Source organism: Triturus cristatus, chromosome 9 (assembly GCF_964204655.1).
Source record: "Triturus cristatus chromosome 9, aTriCri1.1, whole genome shotgun sequence".
In the NCBI taxonomy this organism is placed as follows: domain Eukaryota; kingdom Metazoa; phylum Chordata; class Amphibia; order Caudata; family Salamandridae; genus Triturus; species Triturus cristatus.
Window position 1 is genome coordinate 529,328,273 of NC_140592.1, and position 22,798 is coordinate 529,351,070.

At 44.2% G+C, this 22,798-nt stretch overlaps 1 protein-coding gene across 1 annotated transcript in view; it reads right to left on the reverse strand.

Moving 5' to 3' along the window:
• ANTXR2 (ANTXR cell adhesion molecule 2) overlaps window positions 1–22,798 on the reverse strand; it is a 670,700-nt gene that overhangs the window by 49,508 nt on the left and 598,394 nt on the right. Inside the window, exons 14-15 of the mRNA XM_085625534.1 lie at window positions 19,470–19,565; window positions 3,495–3,662 (exon numbers count right to left, since the gene is read on the reverse strand). Of these exons, the coding sequence (XP_085481660.1) occupies window positions 3,495–3,662; window positions 19,470–19,565 (264 nt within the window). The remainder of the gene's footprint in view (window positions 1–3,494; window positions 3,663–19,469; window positions 19,566–22,798) is intronic.

Consider the following 22,798-nt stretch of genomic DNA (forward strand, 5'->3'; position numbering starts at 1 on the left):
GATCAAGTCCGGCTCGCAGGGCCTCACAGTCACGTAGCCCTCACATCGAGGAATCTACCCGGCAAATGGCGGTCTTGGCTTCACTAACAGCCCGCAGTCTTGCATCAATTATGCCGCAGCAGGGGGATGGTGGTGCTGGCTCGATGGGTCACAGCTTATGATGGTATAACAGGATTACGATTCCTGGGCTCCGGAGCCCCACTAAGCTAGCTACGCCCCGACTATATTTGCATGATGATTACATATGTTTATATGGGCTGCAGTCAGGCGGAGAAATACGATAGGGAAATTATACTTTGATGCAAATGTCATTTTATCAAATTCTGTGTCGGGGCAGGGACTGTCTGGGACTATGTCGGGAACACAGTCAGGGACTTGAACAAGGACTGGGGACTGGGAAGAAAACGTATCATGCACAAAAAGAGTAGTACAGCGCTGCCCAGGATCACACAAGGAGTCAGAGAAGAAAAAGGGATCCAAAGGGGAAGCCTGTACAAGATGGCTAAGACTCAGAAAGGAAGGGCACTTACAAGACAATTTAGCATTCAGACTAACTACACCCAGGACGGACGTGCAAGACATATATATAATACAACATTAACAATAAAGGGGACTGTGGGGTAAAGCACTCAGGAGCTCCACACGGTAAGACTGAAGCTCAGTAAGTTGCTCACCCACAATTGCTGTTACAGATTCTGACTGCAAATACCGACATATAGGATATGCATGCAAAGGCAGGGTCTGTGGAGTGTATACCTATTGTGATGTTATAAATGTCTCTTGAAGACAATACTCACAGTGAACAAGAAACACCACTTGGTTAGTCAGCTGTGCCCACGGATCCTGGCGATCAAACAGGAACATGCAAGGCACTAACAGCAAGGGGGTAGAACTAAACACAAGCACAATAGACAAGGAGCTAGCAAGGAGGAGTGCTTAACAGGAAAGGAAGGAAATCACAGGGCACACTTGGCAGAAAGCAAGTAACAAACATACAAGGTAACAGAAGCAAGATAGCAGAAATAGAAAGACAGCAAACTAGGAACTGGGTCCAAGGAAATGGGAAGAAAGGCAGGGACTGTAAAGGGATATACAGAAGGGGAGGCTACAAGGGTATACTAGAATAGTGCAGGTTAAGGAATCAAGTAAACAAAGTAGCATAGAAGGCAGTGCTGAGGCAGGGACAAGAATTGAGCTAAGGCTCAGGATGCAAGGTAGCACTGCAGGCAGTGCTGGTTCAGGAACAGGGAATTACTAAAGCTTCAGGAGTCAAGGTAGCACTGCAGGCAGTGCTAGTTCAGGAAACAGGGAAATTACTATAGCTCAGGAGTCAAGGTAGCACTGCAGGTAGTACTGGTTCAAGGAAACAGGAAATAGCTACAGCTCAGGAAACAAGGAGTCAAAAGAGCTCTGCAAGCAGTGCAAATCAGGGACAAGCAATAGCTGAAGCCCTTCAACAGGAACAAAGAATAACTATAGCTCAGGAACTCAGGGCACAAGGTAGTACTGCAGGCAGTGCTAATTCAGGTACAAGGAATAGCTATAGCGCAGGAACTCAGGAATCACTGGAAACAAGGCTATCAAAAGCACAGGAAACACTGGAAACATGTATCGGTCTCACCGGTACACAGCTACAATGAACAACACTGGGCTGGAGGGAGCTGGGGCTTAAAAGAGCTCACAGTACTCATGCGCATCAGGTTTGAGCAGGCTAGCAGCAGCCAGCCACAGGTGGGCTGAATTCCTTCACCCATCCTTGGGATGCAGTGGTGGAGACAAAGCGGTGAGCAGGGGATTATAGGTTATGGACTTTCCAGCATGAGCAGACTGGCTTCCACAAACCCCGGCATGGATTGGGGATGGATGTCAATTCCTAAATGATGTCCAAATACCTGGAAGTCAGGATATGCATACAGGGGAGTGTCTGGAAGCATATTAGAACACTGGAAAGTCCCAGAATTTGGCCCCCTGGTGGTCGGCACAAGAGCACAGGGAGTGAATCGTGACAGTCTGGAATTTAAAATCTTGCCATATTTATATATTTTGTTTTAATCTTTTTAATAGTTGTTTTGTATTTATTATATATTGATGGATTTTATGTACTGTGTTCTTTTATGGTTTATACAAGCCGAATCAAGATTTTCTTTTTTTTTACCTACAAATCACCAGTGGAGATTAGCGTCTCTCTGGTTACTCTGAAGCAAGAACTAGTTACTTATTAGCAGTGCTTGATTTGTAAAATACTAAGTTCCAGGGTCCTGACCAGGAGGCCCGTGCATGTTGCACTATTCATCTCCCCTGTCATCGCTGCCAACACAACTACTAACCCTCTCTCTTTCCTGCAAGTGCAACAGTTCAGATTATTCCAGGTCCCCAAAGCTAGAGGAATGCCTGGGGAGGCAGGTTTTAGTATTTTTTTAATGTATATTGTATCCATAAACAACTGTTGGTCTGCTCATCTCTAAATTAGATGAGCAGCGCCACTGTGTGGCAGACTGTCCTAAGTGCGGTGTTGACAATTAAGTGCCGGTGCTGAGCACTGGAAACCAATTAAGTGCTGGTGCTGCGCACCAGAAACCACTGGCTTAAATTAAGCACTGCTTATTAGTAACATTCGGAGGCACAGGGTGTTGATGGTGCTGCAGGTGAATTAGTTATAGATAAGCCACTAAATTTTGCTCTTATGTTGTCACATTTGCTGTGTGTTCAAAGTTAGAGGTAAAATGTCAGGCTACGTCTCTACAAATTGCTGTTAATTCTTTTAACATGGAGATTGGTTTTTACTTTCCTTTATCTGATTGTAAAGTGAGCGGATTTTGTATACGTCAATCTCCTTAGTGTGAAAGGAACGGCTGCAGGATGCCATTTTTTTCTAACACATAACAACATTTAAATGCCATTAAATGAACTGTACAAATATTTCAAAATACACATGAAGTTTAGAAAACATAAATTAAGTGATTTATTTTTTGTTATTCTGAAGTGTGAGGGAAGCAAAGATTTTAATAGGATCAAAACAATCCAAGACACTTTACTCGATGATGTGCGCGTAACAAATATTGGCAGAAACCTGATTCCCACACACATTATCATTTGTGCACTATATAGTTTTATCACTAAAACTGTCTGTGTCCAGTGGCCATTTCAATGGAAAATGTATTGTCTGTATATGACTGCCCGCTACCACACCATTCTTTAGTAATATATTTGTGACCGTGTGCTCCAAAATTCCCCACCAGCTTCGTACTACACCCTTACCACTCTCCTGCAGAATGTACATGGCCCATTTGCTAAACTTGTTCTTTGTGTGACGCTTGGAGTTTTCACAATTCCTAGGAGTTCAGAGATGTAACACTAATGGCAGCACCTCCACTCTGAAAATTGTTCTAGCGCCACTGGTAGCATTTCCTTTAATGCTCCGCTTCTGAGAAGCAGGATTGAATAAAGCCAATAGACAAAAGCCTTGTTATAGATATTGGCAGAAAAGATGTTACCTTTATAGGAGAGTACCACTTGGGCTGATGAGACTCCGGGGTAGGCTTTGGTTTTCGAGGTTTAGGCTGGAATGGCTCTTCTGCCTCCTCGGGGGCGGTCACAACGGCATTCTTTGCTTTTTCTAATCTTGCTCCCTCTTCTGTTGATCCCTTGTCACCCCAACGCACCTTAAAGAGGGACAGACACGAACCAGCTGGAGTGAACAGAAGCATTTGTTGCCAAAAACAGCAAAAGTGCACCTTAAGGAACAGTTTACGCAAAAAATGGAATGTATTCTCACTTCCACTTCACATGGCGTTCCCTTTTTTTTTTTTTTTTTTTTAAATATATGCTGTTTTGATGATCCCCTTTGAATGTAAAGGCTTATTAACCAATTGCTAAATAAAATAAAACATAACATCTTCTTGTGCACTTTGGGGCACACTGAGATACAGTGATCTAACGACATAACAAAAACAGGTAATAAAAAGGAATACATTTAAATATGTGAAATGCATAAAGCTTACAGTAGCATAGAAAAGAAACCCCAAACACCGTTTGACAACACGCCTCAGTACTGCTACTGGCACACGCTTCAGTAGTGTACTCTTAATCAAACTCTTTAGTTCGGTGAAATACCATAAAAGAAATAAAAATTCGAGGAATAGATTTCATACATATCAATATAAATCAAACAGTGCACATCGATAGTTAAATCAATACAGTTTAAAGAGGTGATACGTTTAAAAGTTGAACTAACAAACGTTAAAAAGCATGAAATTAAAAACTACGGGTACTATGCGGGTTGTGGTTTTCGTCGCAGGTTCAAACCAACAGGGAAGATTAATGTGCAAGCTAAGCAAAGTCCCGTTTCTAAAATGGAAATGTAAAGTTAAACCAGATTGGTCGCACACTGCTACACCTACCAGGCGTGTTCCCCCAATGAAAATGGTCCCTGAAGGTCAGCGTCGGCGGATACACCTATGCTCGAGTGTGAATGCAAGTATGCGTGGCGTGTGCCATCCCTGGACACGTGTTTCGAGGTAGTTGCCTCTCGTCAGCAGGGAGTAGGAAAATGTGTGGGGTTGCTGTGTAAGCTGCTAAAATCGTATCAGGTCTAGTACCTCTCGTAGCGCGCAGGTGCGTGACCATGAGTCCGTCGACTCCACCGGCTCAAGGGAGCCTGAATATAAAGTTAAACCAGATTGGTCGCACACTGCTACACCTACCAGGCGTGTTCCCCCAATGAAAATGGAAATGTGCTGGATGATAGCAATGACATTCACCAGTAATGCGGGCCATGATTTTCGTCGCAGATTCCAACCAACAAGGAAGATTGAAGTGCAAACAAAATGTTGATGTGCATACTTGGCAAAGTCTTGTTTCTATAATACAGATACCTTGAATACTAATGATTACATTAGTTAGTCAAACGGCTCATTGCTTCCATCACAGGTTCTTACCAACAAGGTAAACAAACGTTACTAAAGAGCAAATGCTAGTGGTTACATTTCACAAGTCGTTATACTAAAAGACAATAAAAACATTTTAAATTTACTTGCAAACAGGACTGAAAAATATCACTTGCATTTTAGGATTTCTAACCTTTAAGGCAAATGTGCTTTATGGGCAACTAATCGTATCAACAGCTCTCAGGGATAGGTCGGGAGGCAGTCAACGCCCTCCTTCTGATCGCCCATGCATTGCCCAAATATTTCTCAGTTGCGCACACAAATAGTGGCCTTGCATCTGATTTGAATATGCGCAGGGCCACTCTAAAATCTCGAGTACCGAGTTCTCTACAGACAGGAGAAAGCCATTTGCTCCTTGGTTTGGTGTATGCTGTGCATGCAAAGAGAAAATGGGCAATGGATTCTTGTGGGCAGGGACAACTAGGGTAGCTCTTTGTCTGTGCTTTGTTGTGCAGCAGTAAGTTTGTAAATGTGTTGATCGGTAGGCTGCCAAACCTGAACTGGATGTATAACTTCCTATCAGCGTGCACTTTGATAATGTCAAGGTAGCTTTCAAGGGTACAGCTAAGCTTAATGTCACTGAACTCTTCATTCAATCTCCCTTGGCTGCCACGCTGTGTGGGCGATTTGCTCGACCCCTGCCCAATAGTGATTTGATCTATCTTCTAGTGAGGGGTATTGGACAGCCAATATTGTGGCCTGCGAGGCCTATGTGTGACATAAGACTTTTAACATGTTTGATCCAACAAATTTTGTGCATTGTGTCTAAAGCACAAACCTCCTCGAAGGCAGCGGCATAGAGTGACAGTTCCGAGGTGAAGACCATCTGCTACCAGAACAGCAGAGGATGGAGCTTCGCTAAATCACTTATGGGTTTGATGCCCATATTGAGCATTAATGGGCGAGTAGGGGTGCTCTAGGACTCCTTAGTTACAAGACTACAGGGCAATGTTAAAGTGAGACACCAAGATCACCCACGGTGTCTTGTGTTTATGAGGGTAACCCCTGAATCGATATACTGCAGCCTCCACAAGCATTCATTTTTCCATACCTTGAAACCAGCCTCCCATTAATGGAGTCTTCCCCAGCAATTCTGAGCCACATCTGTTTTGGCCACAGCCACAGTTACATGTTAACAGCTATGGGTGCCTCCCGATCATCTATAAGCCCCAATCGTGCCTGCCAACTTTAGGGTCAGTGGATCTGATGGGGGGGGGGGGGGGGGGGGGCTCAAGAAATTTGATGCCGTGATGGATAAGCTGATCTGGAGAATACTAGACTACTGACATTGAGTGAGGGAGCTGATATTGGTTCTTGGCAGGGTTTAGATGGGTCCTTACAAAGTAAGTAAGGGAGGTCAGACACATGACTCCAGGAGCCTTTAGACTTTCTGGGCTCCACTGTTAAAATCATCCACAAGGGGAGTCTGCAGACTTCTTGAGTACACTGCTGGTGAGGCATTAAGATTTATATACAGCAGTCACTCCACTATGGCATGAGGCCGAATGTATGACGTTACCACACATACATTTACAACGCAGTACTTTACATCGTGTTTGTTACAATACAAGTCGTTACATCCCTTGTAGTGTAACAGGGCTCTGCTCTGCACCCCCAGGGCTAGATACTTCTCCATCTGGAGAAGCACTCCCTATCTCTTCTATCTCAATTTGATTAACCCCCTCCATCCCACAAGTCTCAGAAACCTTTTTGCTTAATATGAAAAATCTATTTGAGAGTGGGACAGCAGATCTGAAGGCCGACAATTTACCTCCCTCTGCCATAGCCTGTTTATCATGGTCCCTCTTAGTGTGTGATTTGGCTGTGAAATAAGACCTTAGTGAAGGCATTATCTTTAGGAGGGTTTGATTTTTGTCTTTTTTTCTACCTTTCACGGGGGTTATTTTTCCTGGTTTGTTTTGGGGTTTCTTGCAGTTGTTTGTTGGGGTCTCAATGATCTGGGGGGGCTGTACCGGCTGTATTAATTGTGATGAATGTGTAGGGGGTTGTAGAAGAAGCTCTTTCCCCAAAAGGTTTCTTGATCTCAATCTATACCTCCTACCCTGCGCGGACTCAATGGTAGACCCTCCAGGTGGCAGATCAGTAGTGTTTAACCCTGGCAGTGACCCCTTATACAAGTTTTTCCTTAACTGCCCTTTTACTCCTCCGAGCTGATCGAATTGCTGTCCTGAGTGCGGATTTTCTAACTCCATGTGGTGATGGAAAGAATCATTCCCTAAACTAACTGCAGTGTCTGACTTACCCCTATAGGTGCTGAGTTCCCCCCAAATCTAGTTAGCCCCGGGATAGTTTTTACTTTAACCCCAGAGCTATATTCAGGGGTGTAAGTTGGACTGAAGGTTAGAAGGGGGCTACAGTCTTCAATGGCAGGGCTGGTTGTTTTCAGGGGAGACCCACTAAGACTTGCCAACATATGACCAGGGCACTGAAAGTACTCAAATCTCTGCACACGCCAACATTCAGCTAGTGCCCCTGCTGCCCTTGGAAAGGATACTGCAGTCCCCCGCACATTCAGGCTAGTGGCGTAGCAGGCACACCGGGGAGAGAAAAAGGTTTATGCTGGAAATTAAAAGCTGCAATCAACGATCCCCCACACAATTCTCCAGTATCTCCTCAGGCCCCACTCACCACCCTAACCGGCAGTCTCACCTGGCAGTCTCACCCCATCGGCACCGGCACACCACGCCTCCAGTCAAACCTGACCTCGATACAACCACCAGCCGCCCCGCCGGATCGACGCCAGCGGGAGCTCCAAACACCAGGCCAGATCCCGTGAGGATCCGAAAGGCAGAATCGAATCCCGGTCAGCTGACGACAACAAACAGGAGCTGAGCCCGAGGCAGAGCGAGGAAGCAGCTGTTCCGGACGGCGAAATGCAAACTCCGGACCCCCGGCAATCACTGCCGAAGGTAGGGAAAACGGGGGAGTAATCGGGCGAAAACCCGGCAAAGTTAAGTAAAGGAGCGATGTTAACGTTCCGGCATTAGTCCCTGGTTAGTCCCAGATTAAGCTTGCAGGCAGGCATCGACTCCGATGTAACAATTAACGGACGGGAGAACGGCTGACTCGCGACCTTCAGGCTAGATTGGCATTCTCTTTTCCACCTCAGAGGCCAATCAGAGAAATATACAAGAGACCTGTACTAGCCTAGAGGAAAATTTGATAGCATTAACACATCGGATGGAGGTGTTGGAAAATAAAGTGGAAGAATTGGACCTGGAGGTTAAGGACAATTCGCAGGAAGTGATGAGGCTTAAAGAGAGGGAGTGGGATCTTGCTGATAGGCTGGAGAGACTTGAAAACACCTCGAGAAGGAATAATATAAGGATTTTAGACCTAAAAGAAGGACTGGAAGGTGATAATTTGAAAGCCTACGTCAGATATTCTGACGAAAGCATTCCCCCCAGTTTGCCTCAGTACCTGTCTGGGAAACTGAAATCCAGCGGGTTCACAGAGATCCCTTCAAGTTGAACACTGCACGAAAGAAACCAAGGAAGATCCTTGTCTTTATTCAGTCCTACCTTTTGAAAGAGCAACTTCTGGGGGCTGCTCTTAAACTTAAATCCATACAGGTTGGGGACGCCTCTTTCAGAATTCGGTCTGATATATCAAGGGTAACAGAGGACAGGAGATGGGAACTAGGGAAGCGGATGGATGCCTTAAGAGAGCAGGGTGCGCAGGTGCAGCTGAGGTTCCCTGCCTTCTTGAAGGTTCTCTGGGCTAATAAGATGCATAATTTTAGGTTTCCAGAGGAAGTAGATGGTTTCCTGGCACAAATTAAAACCAGTTTGTAGTTCATAGGTGTTGACTCGTGATTGAGAAAGCACGGCTTCAATGGTTTCGTTTTTCTCTTACTTTTAGGACGGGAGAACTCCGACTCATAAGGCAATAGATATTGACAGTTACAGTGCCCAAAGATTGTGAGCCTTCTCCTGCAAGCCCTGATGATACTATGATGAAGAGTTTCATGCTGGGGGTCCTGCAGCATCCTCCCCAAGCTGGGTACAGGCAAATGATCACGCCACATATGGTGCTTGGTATTACACATTTTTATTCCTCAGTGTGTAACCTTTAACTGAACATTCGACATCAAGAATTCTGTCACCCAAACCCACGCACCTTCGTCACTGTTCTACGGAAACCAAAAGGGTCCTGTCATCTCTAACTCACAAAACACTATATCTCCCCCTTTGTAAAATAAAAAGTAAAACAAAATACATATATACATTACAATTCTTTAATATGTCATTTTGGTGCTCAACTCAATCACCCAGATCTGGTTGTGTGAGGCTGCAGAGATACCAGAGAAGTGTCCATGACAAACTGGTACATTCATTGGGCTCTCTGGATTCTCAGGTGGACAAGTCTCACTTCTGACATCTGGAGTTGGAGAATATTGAGGCAGGTTATGGAAATACGAAGAATCTTGTGTAATAGACTTTCCAGGATGGTGAGCAGTCACCATGTGTCCTTTACTAGTTACAACCCTCAGTGGGTCAGCATCAAAAGGAACATCACACTTTCATTTCTGTTTCTGCCTGATGATAGCTTAGTCTCCTCTTTTGAACACAATGCTCCGAGCAGAGCAACGTCTGTTGCATAGGTCTTCATTTTGTGTTTGTAAAAAAACATCAGTGGTGCGAAGTTTATCAATGTCAATAGATTTCTTCGTGATCCATTGTGGTAGTTTGGTTCCTTTGGCTTTCCCAAACATTTAAGGTGGACAGTAGGGGTTCAGGTTTTGTGCAATACTCTGTACTGATAATCTATGATTAGTATGATATTTACCGCCAACTAATCTAACAAGTTTGAACTCCGTTTGGAGACCATACACTAACCTACAACAGTGAGTGTGTGCACAGAGTTAATGTATTTGGCACATGTATTCTACATCCAATTTTGGCACCCACAGCACCTATCTCCTGCTCCGCAAGAGAGTACATAAATTGGATGAGATGCCATCCACCATCTCATCATTGAGAACTACACAATAACTATGTTTTCATGTCTGTCTATGTATGTATCGTCTGTGTGTTTTTTATCTTCTCCTGATTTTTCTAGGTCGCAAGAAAAGTGGGTAGAACAAGCTGACGCCACCCTGTAGATTACACAAGGGGGACGGCTCTTTCACTTCTAAAACAGGGGCTCTTTATGAACATACTTGTTTGTTTGAATTTCACATTTTGACACTAATGTTTTTGGTCCTGAGGAAGCACCAAGGATCTTTATGAACATCGTAGGGCTTAAAACATTTCGACCTAATAGTTACTAGTATACATTATTACCAAATCAGTAACACATAACCTATGTGTTTTTTAACCAGACAGGGGAACCAACATATTAAAAAAAGTTATGGTATCCCCTGGCCAGTTTTAATCATTCACTCACTCCCCTTCCTCTCACGACCCCTCTTCACTGAAAATCTCACACCCTCACTCATCATACTGCGTAATAAAAAGATCTCCACCAAAGGGACCCTTTGGGGGACCCATAGGGCTTTGCTTTTTCAACTATTTCATCAAGACGAGGGAACCACACTCGGTCACGTAGAGCACGTTTCGTTGAAACAGCTCCATGATGTCCCTCATAGGCCAGTTCAATAACTTATTTTCTCAGACTCTCTGGTAGGACAATTCTCGACCCTTGTAAGATGATGGCTTCTGGGGTAACCGAGTTCTTCCTGCACATTTCCGAAATTCTGATATTCAAAATCATCATGAAAAAGTTGAGTATGTTTTTGCCACAATTGATGTGTAATAATGTCTTTTAGTATTAGCAAATCTCTGTCAATGCTCGTGGCAGCAATGATTTGTTCCGCCAATATGGCAGCAGTGGTACTGGATTTCAAGATGAAGTTAACATAAGCATCAGCTGCTTTAGAGGTAGTGCCAGGGCCTTGTATTGGTATACTAAACTACATATTAAAATATATCGCCTAGGCAGTGGTAAAATCTTATGAATGGCCTCTTCAGGACTAGGACATTATGTAGAGGGAGAGGTTCCTTTAAGTGCCATTGAATTTTGCAGCCATAAATGACTAAGCGGGCTACAAGATATATCACAGCTTTCAACAAGCTTTTTCAATCGCATCCCAATACGTTGCTTCCAGTTTCAAGGAACTATAAGGTGCTCACTCTGTCACGCACCCTGGGGAAACCACACTTTAAATCTCAATTGGTAGGGGAACTTGGTATCCACTTGATAGAGGAGCAAGGGAAAAATATCCGTTGTAGAAGCAACAATTTGGCCAGACATACACATGACAATGAATTACTTTATTAAATTCTGTACCTGTGGCACAGTACTCTCAATTTCCTTCACTTATAATCACACCCCGACCGATCAAGCCTCACCGGCAAAATAAATTGAGTCTCTCATTACTCACCCTCTCAGGGTGTCACTCCCTAGCACTAGGTACAATAATAAATTGAACCACAAACAAGTTCCTATCTCACATTCGCATACGACCTCCATAACCACCCTGAAATGTGCACTACTTAATTGCCAGTCTGCTGTTAAACATGCAGCTTACATATCACTCTTATTCTTAACCACGACCTGGATATCCTCATTTTCACAGAAATCTACATGAACAAATCTTCAGCTCCCACCCTTGACTTACTATTTCCCCCTAGTCATGACATCATCAGATTAGACCACCCAGGTCATTCTGGTGGGGGCCTAGCCTGCTTATTTAGGTCTTCTCTCTCGATAAAACAATCACATACTCTGCCACTCCCTTTCTACAAATACCTCAGAGTCACATCACCACTAACGAAAACTCATGTTGCTCCCTTCACATATTCTATCACCCGCCTGGAGATAACCATACGTTCATCGAACATATTATGGAGGTTATTTCTTTCAACTATGAAGGCCTTAATAACCAGATCTTTCTTGGTGACTTCAACATTCACTTGAACAATCGCAGTGACCCTCTTGTGAACAGTTTTAATTTGTCCTCCAAGACCTCAACCTTATCCAAGCATGTAACAGCCTGAGCCACAACATCTTACCCTGGGACTCAACTGACCATCCTCTCATCACCTTCCTTCTCTCACGGCAACTTAAAATATGTGAAGGTCAACCAGTGAAAGCCAAACACTGGGTATGTGACACCCATAACATCAACTCACTCTCCTTGTCGACCCTCACTAACAACAATCTGCTCCCACTCCCCTTTATGCAAGATGCTTAGGACCTCACTGACCATTACATCACCTCCATGTCCAAAATCATTGACACCCTTGCCCCCAACAACTTAAGAGAATCCCATCAAAAAGATCCAATCCCTGGTTTAATTGTAGCCTTAATGATGAATGTTGTCACCTCAGACTTGCAGAAAGAGCATGGAGACACTCTTCCTCACTCCCCAACCTTAAAATCCTACGACAAAGATTCAGTGCCTACATTAGGCACATTAGAATATCCAAAGTAACCTTCTTCCAAAATCAATTAGATATTCGAAACCCAGGAGTCTAAACTCAGGGCCTTGTTTCAGGGGTTGGATTGGGTGGACTCTTGGAGACGGCTGCACCCCAATGCACTGGGCTACACTTACTTTTCTAGTGTCCATGGCTCCTTTTCCCGCATTGATCACATCTTCTTATCAGCTGCACATACACACAGCCTGGCGGCAGCCAAAAACCTGCCCGAGGCCTTTCTGACCACTCCCCGTTACAGATAGACTTGAGACTGGACACTATGCGACCTCCATTCCGGTGGCGCCTTTAACCGTGGCTCCTGCTGGATGGCAAATATCGGTCACATATACACACATCCCTTACAGAATACTTTCTACGCAATGTTGGATCTGTGGATTCACCTGTGATTGTATGGGAGGCGATGAAACCCACAATGCAAGGGATAGACATCGCTTATTGCATGGCGCAGCGTAAACTGCGTCAGGAGTGGCTGACTCTTTTAGAGGCCCAGCTGGTGGTTGCGAGGCGCACATGTTGGGATGTAAATAGACAGGATTCGGGAAGACAATTACTATATACCCAGCAGTTGTATGCCGCGGGATTAATGGATGAAGCCCGGGTGGCCTGGTTGTCTACTTGGAGCAGAATATATCAGTGGGGCAACAAATCGAGCGCCTTACTCCACCGCCTTTGTCAGAGAGAGCTCCGCCCTGTTTCTATCCCATGTGTGCATGATCCCCATGGAAATGTGCTCACAGACCCGTCCCAGGTAGCCGCCAGCTTCCCGACTTATTATGCAGAGCTGTACGCCCCTCGTGAAACTATTTTGCCACAGTTAGTCCAGCAGTTCATCGGTGACCTGCCTCCCTTTGCCCTCACGGACCAGACTAGGGACGCACTTGATGTCCCAATAACGAATGAGGAGGTCCAGGAGGCACTCACTGGGATGTATTCAGGTAAGGCTCCAGGCCCTAATGGTTTCCCTGGTGAATTTTATCAAAAATATCAGTCCCTTCTTATGGCTCCTTATCTCGACGCTCTTCAGGCCGCTTTCGACTGTCGGTATCTTCTAGCAGATTGGCGACATGCAGAGAACTTCACTCCTCTTGTCGCCGGATATCTCTCCTTAATGTTGAGGCAAAATGTCTTGCCAAAATTATAGCCAATCGTATAGTTCCACATGTACTTGACCTAGTACATTCTGATCAGGCAGGATTTATGCCGGGTCACGCTACGCGACATAACATTTGACATGCTCATAACGACATTGCGTCAGTAGATAGTTTGGGCGAACCTGCTGCCCTCCTGCTGGCGAACATAGATAGGGCGTTTGACTCTTCAAGTTGGACGTACCTGTTTGCGCTGTTGAACCCCTTAATCTTGGTCCTCGTCTCTTGCGATATATTGAACTCATGTCACCTGCCAGGGCTGCCCCATACCTCTTCACGCTCGCTATGGAGCCTCTTGTGGCATGGGTGTGGATAGACGCTCAGCACTGGGGATTTGAGTGGCCTGGGGCAACGTCGAATCGCATAGCATTGTATGCGGACAACGTATTATTTTTCCTTACACGTGCGGATCGTTCCTGGCCTTGACTTCTCAGGATTGTGCAGGTCTTTGGCAAGACCTAAGGACTGTATATGAACCCCCAAAAATCCTTTCTATGGCCCTTACGTAATACAGGACAGCTTGGTGCATGGTCCAAGGAGGTCACGATGGTGTCCGACGGCTTCAAATATCTTGGGGTCATCCCGGCAGATTCGCAGCCTTTGTCCTGGGACAGAAATCTAGCACCGCTGGGGGTACAGATCAGAGAGCAGACTCGCGTTTGATCACATCTTTCCCTTCGTTGTTTGGTAGATCCGCCATCTTTAAGATGGTTTTCTTGCCTCGACTACTGTACCAGCTTCAAAATCATCCCTACCTGATCCCACCTAGCGGGTTTACACAGCTCAACGCTACACTCAGACACTTTCTCTGGGGAGATGGGTCTGCCCAGGTCGCTTTGAAGACCTGTTTTCAATCAACCTACTGCAGTAGATTGGCAACGCCCGATATTCAAGCTTATTATGCGGCCTCACTCTTATTCATTTGAAATGACTGGTGGTACGCGGATAGGTCAGATCCCGCCTATACAGTCGAGTACTGGCTTATGGGCACCCAATTTTTGCACTCTGCCTTATAAGTGGGCGCTGCCCTGAAGGCATTGCCCCCGGCGACTGCTACGGTTTTTAGTCTCTGGAAGCGCACTCTCCGGCAACTCGGGTGTGGGGCAGAATAACGCAAGAAACTCCCCTCTGGGGTAACGGTCTGCTGCCGCAACTGACTGGCCTCCCTGGTTTTTGGGAATGGGATAAAATAGGTATTTCCACCGTTGAAGATGTCCTGCATGGACAGACTCTAAAGTCCTTTCAGGAGCTGCAACAAGAGTATGCGATGCCTAGGTCGCAATACTACAAATAGCTGCAGTTCCGTCATGCCTTTACGCCCTATTTAGCATTACTGGAGTCCATACCCGAGTTCAGCCCTCTTGAGGCTAAGGTGTTCATGGGAGAATTGGGGGAACGCAAGATTACAAAAATCTATTGTACGCTTGTCACTAATAGTCACCCAACACTTTCCCACACACAAGAGGCTTGGCAGACTGACCTAGGCCCATTGGACGATGAAGATTGGACCGAGGTGCTTGCGTCCCCACGCAGTGCTGCCATTGCAACACGACTACAATACATACAGTTTAAATACCTACACAGGGTGTACTACACAAGGCATCGGCTATGGCGGGCAGGATTCATTGCCTCCCCGCTTTGCTTGAGGTGCCGTGCGGCCGACGGCACTTTCCTCCACACTGTATGGTCATGTATATCTCTTTCGAAGTTTTGGCAGGGTGTTATTACCTGTTTGCCACGGGTACTGGGGTGGGACGTCCCCTACATGCCCAAATTGACCCTCCTTCATATTACAGATGACATTGGGGGAAACGTGTACAAACGACAATTACTGTTACTGGGCCTCACACTTGCAAAGCGTGACATCGCGAAAAAATTGAAAGACACCTCCCCGGCCTCTTTAGCGGTCTGGAAAAGGACCTAGATTTCTGCATGGGTGGGGCTAGAGATACCTATTTTTGCTGCTCAGGGCTGCCCTCAAAAACATCCCAAGATATGGAAGAGATGGGTGGATTACTGGGGGATTTACTTAGAGCCCATTCCTAATCCACCAACAGAGTGATTTGAACATAGTTGATATGTGGGGATCTACAGATGGTCGGGATGTAGACCTTTCAGTTTTGGATGGACCTTCTACGCTCTATACTCATTGTAGTTTGATGGCACTTTTGTTATTTGTTATTAGGACAGGTTGTTATGCACAGGATTCTATATTTCATAACCTCATAACCTCATACAAAATGTCGACATCAGTTTTGTATTATGTATTTAATGCTGTTCTTCTGCAACGCCCTGTCGGCCGTCTTTTGGCTGACAATAAAATCTTGTTGTGAAAAAAGAAAATCAATTAGACATGGCAACAAACCAACGCAAAAAACTGTTCAAGATCATCAAAAACTAGTCAATAAGGAAAAACGAATCCATCTCAGTCAACAAAACACCTCCTAGCTGTGAAACCTTTGCCTCGTTCTTTGCCGAAAAAAACACACTAATCACCAACAACATTCAGAACAATTTTAAACATCTTGCCACTTGACCCCCCTCTATTCCCCACATCCCCCTCTCATACCTAAAAATAATGCCACCTGGTTCGGCTTTAAAACCTTAGACGAAAGTGACATATGCTATCTTTTGACCTCTCTTAAAGTACTCTAACCCCTTCAACGATACCCTTCCCTCCAAATTCTTCTTTGGACCATGAAAATCAATGCCTCACTCACTCAATGTTTCAGACATGACTGCCTAAAAAGCGGCCAGGTCACTCCTATCCAAAAAAAAACAACTCAGACCTGTCTGATACAAATAACTACCGCCCATTACTAACATCCCAACCTTGGCCAAACTCCTTGAAAAATGTGTACACTTACAGCTTCAAAAACACATCGACCAATTCCAACTCCTTGACCAATGCCAATCAGATTTTCGACCAGGCCATAGCACCGGAACTGCCAAGATCCACGTCATTGACAATGCTCTACGTTCACTTGACCAGAATGAATCGTGCATCCTTATTTTACGTGACCTGTCTGTGGCATTTGATGCTATCAATCATGATACCTACTTAAACCATCTGGAGCACTGGATGGAGCTCTTCGGCATCGTTCTTAAATGGTTCTCCTCCTTCCTTCACAAAAGATCTAAGTGCATTCCACTCAACCACAGTCTCTCCAACCAGTTTCCAGTGACGCTAGGTGTACTCCAAGGTTCCACTCTGTCCCCTACAATGTTTAACATTTACATGAAGCCCCTAAGGGAAATCCTCAAACTCGCCCATATCACCTACCATCGTCGACTCTGCTAAATCCCTAGGTATATCCCTAGACAAAGCCCTCTTGATGCAAAAATACATCAGTGCCTCCACCAGAGCTGCTAATTATCACTTACATCTTCTTAGGAAACATACAACTTTCCTGCCCCGGCAGACCTCAAAAGAGTGGTTCAAGCTCTTGTACTTCTAAAACTAGATTCCGGCAACATTACCCTTGCAGGCCTTCCCAAAACACCACTTGACCTCTGAAGGCCACACTAAATACAGCAGCTAGACACATCACACTAAAAAAAATCTCATGATCACGGACCTTCAATCCCTGAAATGGCTACCCTGCGAAGCTAGGATCACAATTCAATGCCATAATCGTCCTATCTTTGAATGTATGCTATCATTACTATGTTTTATTCTCCCTATTAACATGGAGAATGAAAAGAAGTCATAGGTTCATTGCTATGTAGATCACCACAGTGTATAAGAGATTTATGGTCCATGTAGTTTAAAACTTTGTTCTACTGGGAGAGGAGTTGGCCTAACGGCTAGGGCGGTCGACCTCGAATCTGGGGAAAGGGGTTTGAGTCTCAGCAATGGCGCTGAACATCCTGTGATTCTGGGCAAATCACTTAATCTCCCCGTGGCTAGCAAAAATGAATGTGTCCTCATGTAACGCAACTGGTGCTATGTAAAGCGCTCTGATACCCGATACCTTCGGGTCAACGTTGCGCTATTTAAAACTCAGTAAAATAAATTTTTAAAAAATAGGATCCAACTAAAAATTGCATGTATGACCCATAACGCTTTACACTACAATACCCCTTGCTATCAGGCCCAGAAACGGGTCCTCTCATGTGGTAATAGAACTTCCAGAAGTACTATCTCCCTACTACTCAAGCTACAAATATTTAAGAAAAGAAAACTTACAATCAATCCTTCTCCTGAAATGCCCCCAGAATCTGGAACACTCTCCCTCCCGAGACCAGATGCAATCCATCCACATCCCTCTTCAAGAAAAAAGTAAAAATTCTATTATCCAACAAATTCACCACTCACTGAGGACATTCCCCCCTCCTCTTGATTGACTGCTCCAGCTCCTGCTCCTTGCTCTGTTCCCTTTCCTACATCGCTCCTTCTTGTCCACTACGTTCCTCCACCACTCTGACTACGCTTCAGATTGTGAATTATATTGGACTATGTTTTTTTTATCTCTCTTCTACCCATCTGTGTATGCTATTATTTCCACATGATATTTGTCACGTTATGCATATTATATCAGGCTGCACTATACTGTTGTTCATTATTATTTGCCTGTTCTTGCTTGTCCTGTAAAGCGCCCTGTCACCCGTAAGGGTCTTGTCGGGCTACACAGAACTCTTATTAAATAAATAAATAAAACAAAAAGCAACTTGTGAAATAAAGGTATGCTGACTGATATCCTGAAACATTTTTTTACAATTCACAGGTTTAGTCAGGGGATCCCAAGATTTCAGGTAACCAACAGTTGCATGCCTCCCCACATGCCAGTAAGTCATTGAACAACTGATATTGTATCTCCTTTGACACAACAGGACTTTCCTAGCGGATAGGAGGTAGTTCCACCAAAAAGCCTGAAACAGAGAGATACCGGCATTGTGATTATTTTACAAGTCTTTAATTCCTCCAAATCTAATTTACCAATACCACAAAACCGAACCTTTTGGGCCGCTATGTATTAATTTACCCCTCCAGATAATTGACAGTTCCTTTAACTGGACGCCACATATGACCAATACCCACTAGAGGGTAACAACCAAATAAAGGTACATAAGCCATAGTGACAATCAACTAATTAGAGGCCGATAATCAAGTCAGTACCCACATACAGACTACAATAATGATCTTGTAATGCCAGCAAATTAAATAATCACTTGCATGCAGAGATTCCGATCAATCTTTCTGTCTTTTGCAAGATGAAATCAGGTATCATTCACCTCACCACTGCATTGTCAGTATAAGCCGATTTCACATGTGCAGTGGAAACACAAAGTGTGACAGACCTCGCCTGTGAATTGATTATCAAACTTGTACATTTGTCTAAATCTTGCACTCCATTTCAGGCTTCAGGACGCCCAAGGCCTGCAGGCTTCAGGGGCTGGAATGCTTATTGGCTAAGCAGCAGAGAACTGTGACCAAAAGCTGTACATCCAATGCGAAAATCATCAAAATAACACGATCATTGGAAATAGCAATTAGAAATGTGTTCCTATTATACAAAATATTATTTAATTCAATTGTATTGAGTTGTTGATAAACATGATCTGTGCATGAATGAAAGAACAACATAAATGCATTACTGTGAGGCACAGTTTAATGTAAGCAAGAAATCATAGGAAAGACAAGGAGAAAGCACCCTCCAACAAACCATTTGCAACTATTAGAGGTGACGTTGGATCCAACCTGGAACCAAGAGTGCCCTTTCAACAAAACTGAAATATAGAAATTAGGGCACTATAGAGGGGATCTGAGTTTGCTGTGCCTTTCCTAAGAATCGCACGAGACTGTAGTGCCTGGTAACAAATCAAACAATAACATCATTTGATTTCCAGCACAAAACTAACATTTTTTCACTTGATCCAACTTGTAAAAGTAAGCGAAAAGTGCTAACCTCCATCCTTTTAATGCCTCCAACTCCTCGGCCACCATAATAGGAAGCATCAACCGTTGGCCATTTCTTGGGGGGTAATACTTCTTCTTCAGGTTCCTTCGCAAAGAAACATAACATGATTAATGAGATTGCTGAGTGTATTTCATTGTTATAGATCAAAATATACCAGTGGAGTCTCTATTTTGCTGTTTAAATCAAAAAGAAAAACATCAAGTAACTAATGTTATGCAATAAAAATAGTTTCTCACAGTACTTGCCTTGCCAGTTAGTCCTACTGGCTGCTAAAGCAGTTAAAAAGGGGAGGTGAGTTCCACCTCCTTTCCGGCTTCAAGTGGGAGTTCTCTCCAGATAATTGTCAAAGAAAAACAGGACCAAAAAGTGTCTTTTGCAACACAATTTTCACACCAATTTCTTACAAATCCAGAAGTTCTGAAGGGCTCTAAAAGTATTTTAATACCTTTTTGGTGTTCTATATAAGCCTTCCCTTCCCTTGCGGCAGTGGGACCCTGCCTACCCTTAGAAAACCTTGACAACTATAGGTATTACTGTAGATTTGTTAACAAAATGCTTCCTAAAAGGTGACTTTTTTGGATAATTTATATGCAGCTAGTAAAATATGGGTATGAAAGGTCACAAGGTCTATTGTTTTTCAAAATGATTTTAGCAACTCACTTCACTTCATTTTTCCATCCAGTCAGTCAGTCAGTTAGTCAGTCAAAAGAGTCTTTATTATGATTATTCATCTTGAAAGACATATATACAATAAAAACTATATTAGATACAGTGACCATAATAAAGTATCATAAAATACATAATTATACACAACGATAATTCATTTAAAATTTGAAAGGACCATAAAACTCCATCTAAATAAAATAAACAGGTTTACTGTAAACCACAATTTCTTTCACGAATAGCCCAAGACCAGCTTAGGAACTTAGCGACCCCTATTGTGATGCTTTCGTTGTCTCCAATTTTCAATAGACGTTTGGCGATCATAGCGGAGGTTGTACAAAGAGATCTACACAGGGGTTTGAGCCACATGCCCCTAGCTGAGTGGTAGGCTGGACAAACATAGAAAAGGTGGTTTATATCTTCGATACAGTCAGGGCAGAAAGGGCACCTATCTCCCGTACCAGTTTTCCATTTACTGGTGAATTTCCTGAGTGGGAGCGTTTCTACCCTAAACTGATGATACAGCCTACGATCGAGGTTTAGTGAACAAATCCCAATATATTTCGAGGGATGGTTCATCCTTAAAATCTCAAAAAGCTCTGGTCAATGGAGAGCCCACCAGAGTAGAATATCTCCTACATTTTACTAGACTCCAATATGCTGCTCTTAAATCGGTCTTAGATGGGGTGGCAACAATGTCCGGGGATACCCAGAAATCCCTCATTCCTATATCAATAAGGAGATTTTTGACATTTTTCAGCCATGAGATCTTATTTGAGTGGTCCTACCCCCTTACTTCAAGTAATGCCTTAGCGAAGTGATGTAACTCAGGGGTAGACCATAACCTTCTCCAGAAGAGGACCATTCTGAGCTGTACAATGTCCTCAATGGGATTACACCCTAGGTCATACAATAGAGGGATTCGAGGAGTCGATCGTGGGAGGCCTACAATTGATTTTAGGAATTTATTTTGGGCCAGGATTAAATCGGACAAATTGCAGCACCCCCAAATCTCAGCGCCATATAAGATGGCAGGGACTATTTTCAAAGAATACAGCTTAATAACTGGTGCCACTGGCTTAGTTAAAGAGAGCCTGTGCTCCCTTAGAAGGGCTCCTGCTAGCTGGGAATGTTTCAAAGCCAAAAGCTTCATCTGTGGGGTCCAACTCAACTTTTCGCCCAGGGTGATACCTAAATAGGTAAAAACTTTGGTCTGCTCCAGAGGCTTCCCACCCATTAAAACTTTGGCCAAAACATCTCCTGCCCCATGGAGAACCATAAATTTTGTTTTCACTACGTTTACCTCGAGCTCATGTTCGCTGCAGAAGGCCTCGAAGCGGGATAAAGCCCGCTGCAGACCCTGCCGTGTTTTAGATAAATTCAAGGTATCATCAGCGAACATGAGCAAGGGCACCCTTTGGCCATCCAATTTTGGGGCATCAGTGGGGTGGTCTTCAAAAAACCGAACGACCCCATTTATAAACAATGAAAACAGTGTTGGTGCTAAAACGCACCCCTGGCGGACTCCTTTCTCTACCTTGAATTGTTCTGTAACCTCTCCCGGGTTCCCCCAGCGAACCTGGGTATAATTGGAGCTATGGAGCTTGATCACAAAATCGACTAGTTCCTTAGACATCCCTAACCTTAACAGCACGTCCCAGAGTTTTGGTCTTGGGACAAGATCGAATGCGGATTTTAAGTCCACGAATGCTGCAAAAATAAGCCCCTTTCTCAGAAAGACCTCCTTCCAGTAGATTAAAACGAATTTAAAGACCTGGTCCAATGTTCCCATGTGGGCCCGAAACCCTACTTGGAGGTTTGATAATATGTCTCCTTCAGCCATCCAAGTGTGGATTCTCCCGAGAATGACTCGAGCAATAATTTTTTGCAACGCATCAATGAGACTAATTGGTCTATAATTGCCCGGTGCAGAACGATCTCCCTTTTTAAAAATTGGGATTATTTCTGCTCCGGACCAAGAAATGGGGAATGGAGTTCCCCCTGCCAATGAGTTCATCAGGTTTGTTATATATGGGGCCCAGAGATCGTGATCCTGCCTAAACAGGTCCGCTGGGATGCAGTCAGGACCGGGTGCTTTACCACTCGGGATGTTCTTCAACACCGCCTCCACCTCCTTAATACTAAACCTTAGGGGAACATCAATGGCTATAACAGGAGCAAGTGGCACCCGCTCAGAGCTCTGCTGGTATTGGGCTTCAAAATGGGCGACCCAATGGTGTGGGTCCACATTATTATTGGGGACTAGCGTCCTCTGTCCATTCCCCCGCTTTAATAGATCCCAGAAGTGGGACATATTCCTGCCTTTGCAGGCTTCGAGCAGATCCTTCCAACGACCCTCGTCCCACTCTCTTTTAGCCTGCTTTAGCGTGGATTTATACGAGAGCCGGGCCTGTTTAATTGTAGCATAATTTCTAGATTTAATAGCGGACAACAGGGCTTTATGTGTGGACCTACATAGCTCATTATACCAGGATGTTGGATCAAATTTTGAATTAGCCCTCATGGGCTTGGTATTAATGAAGTAGGTCTTCAGCTTACTAGTAAGCTCCTTGTGAATCAGTGGCACTTTAATATTAAGAATGTCCTGTGAGCTACATTTGTTGATTTCTCCTAGAGCTCTTACAACCAGGGCC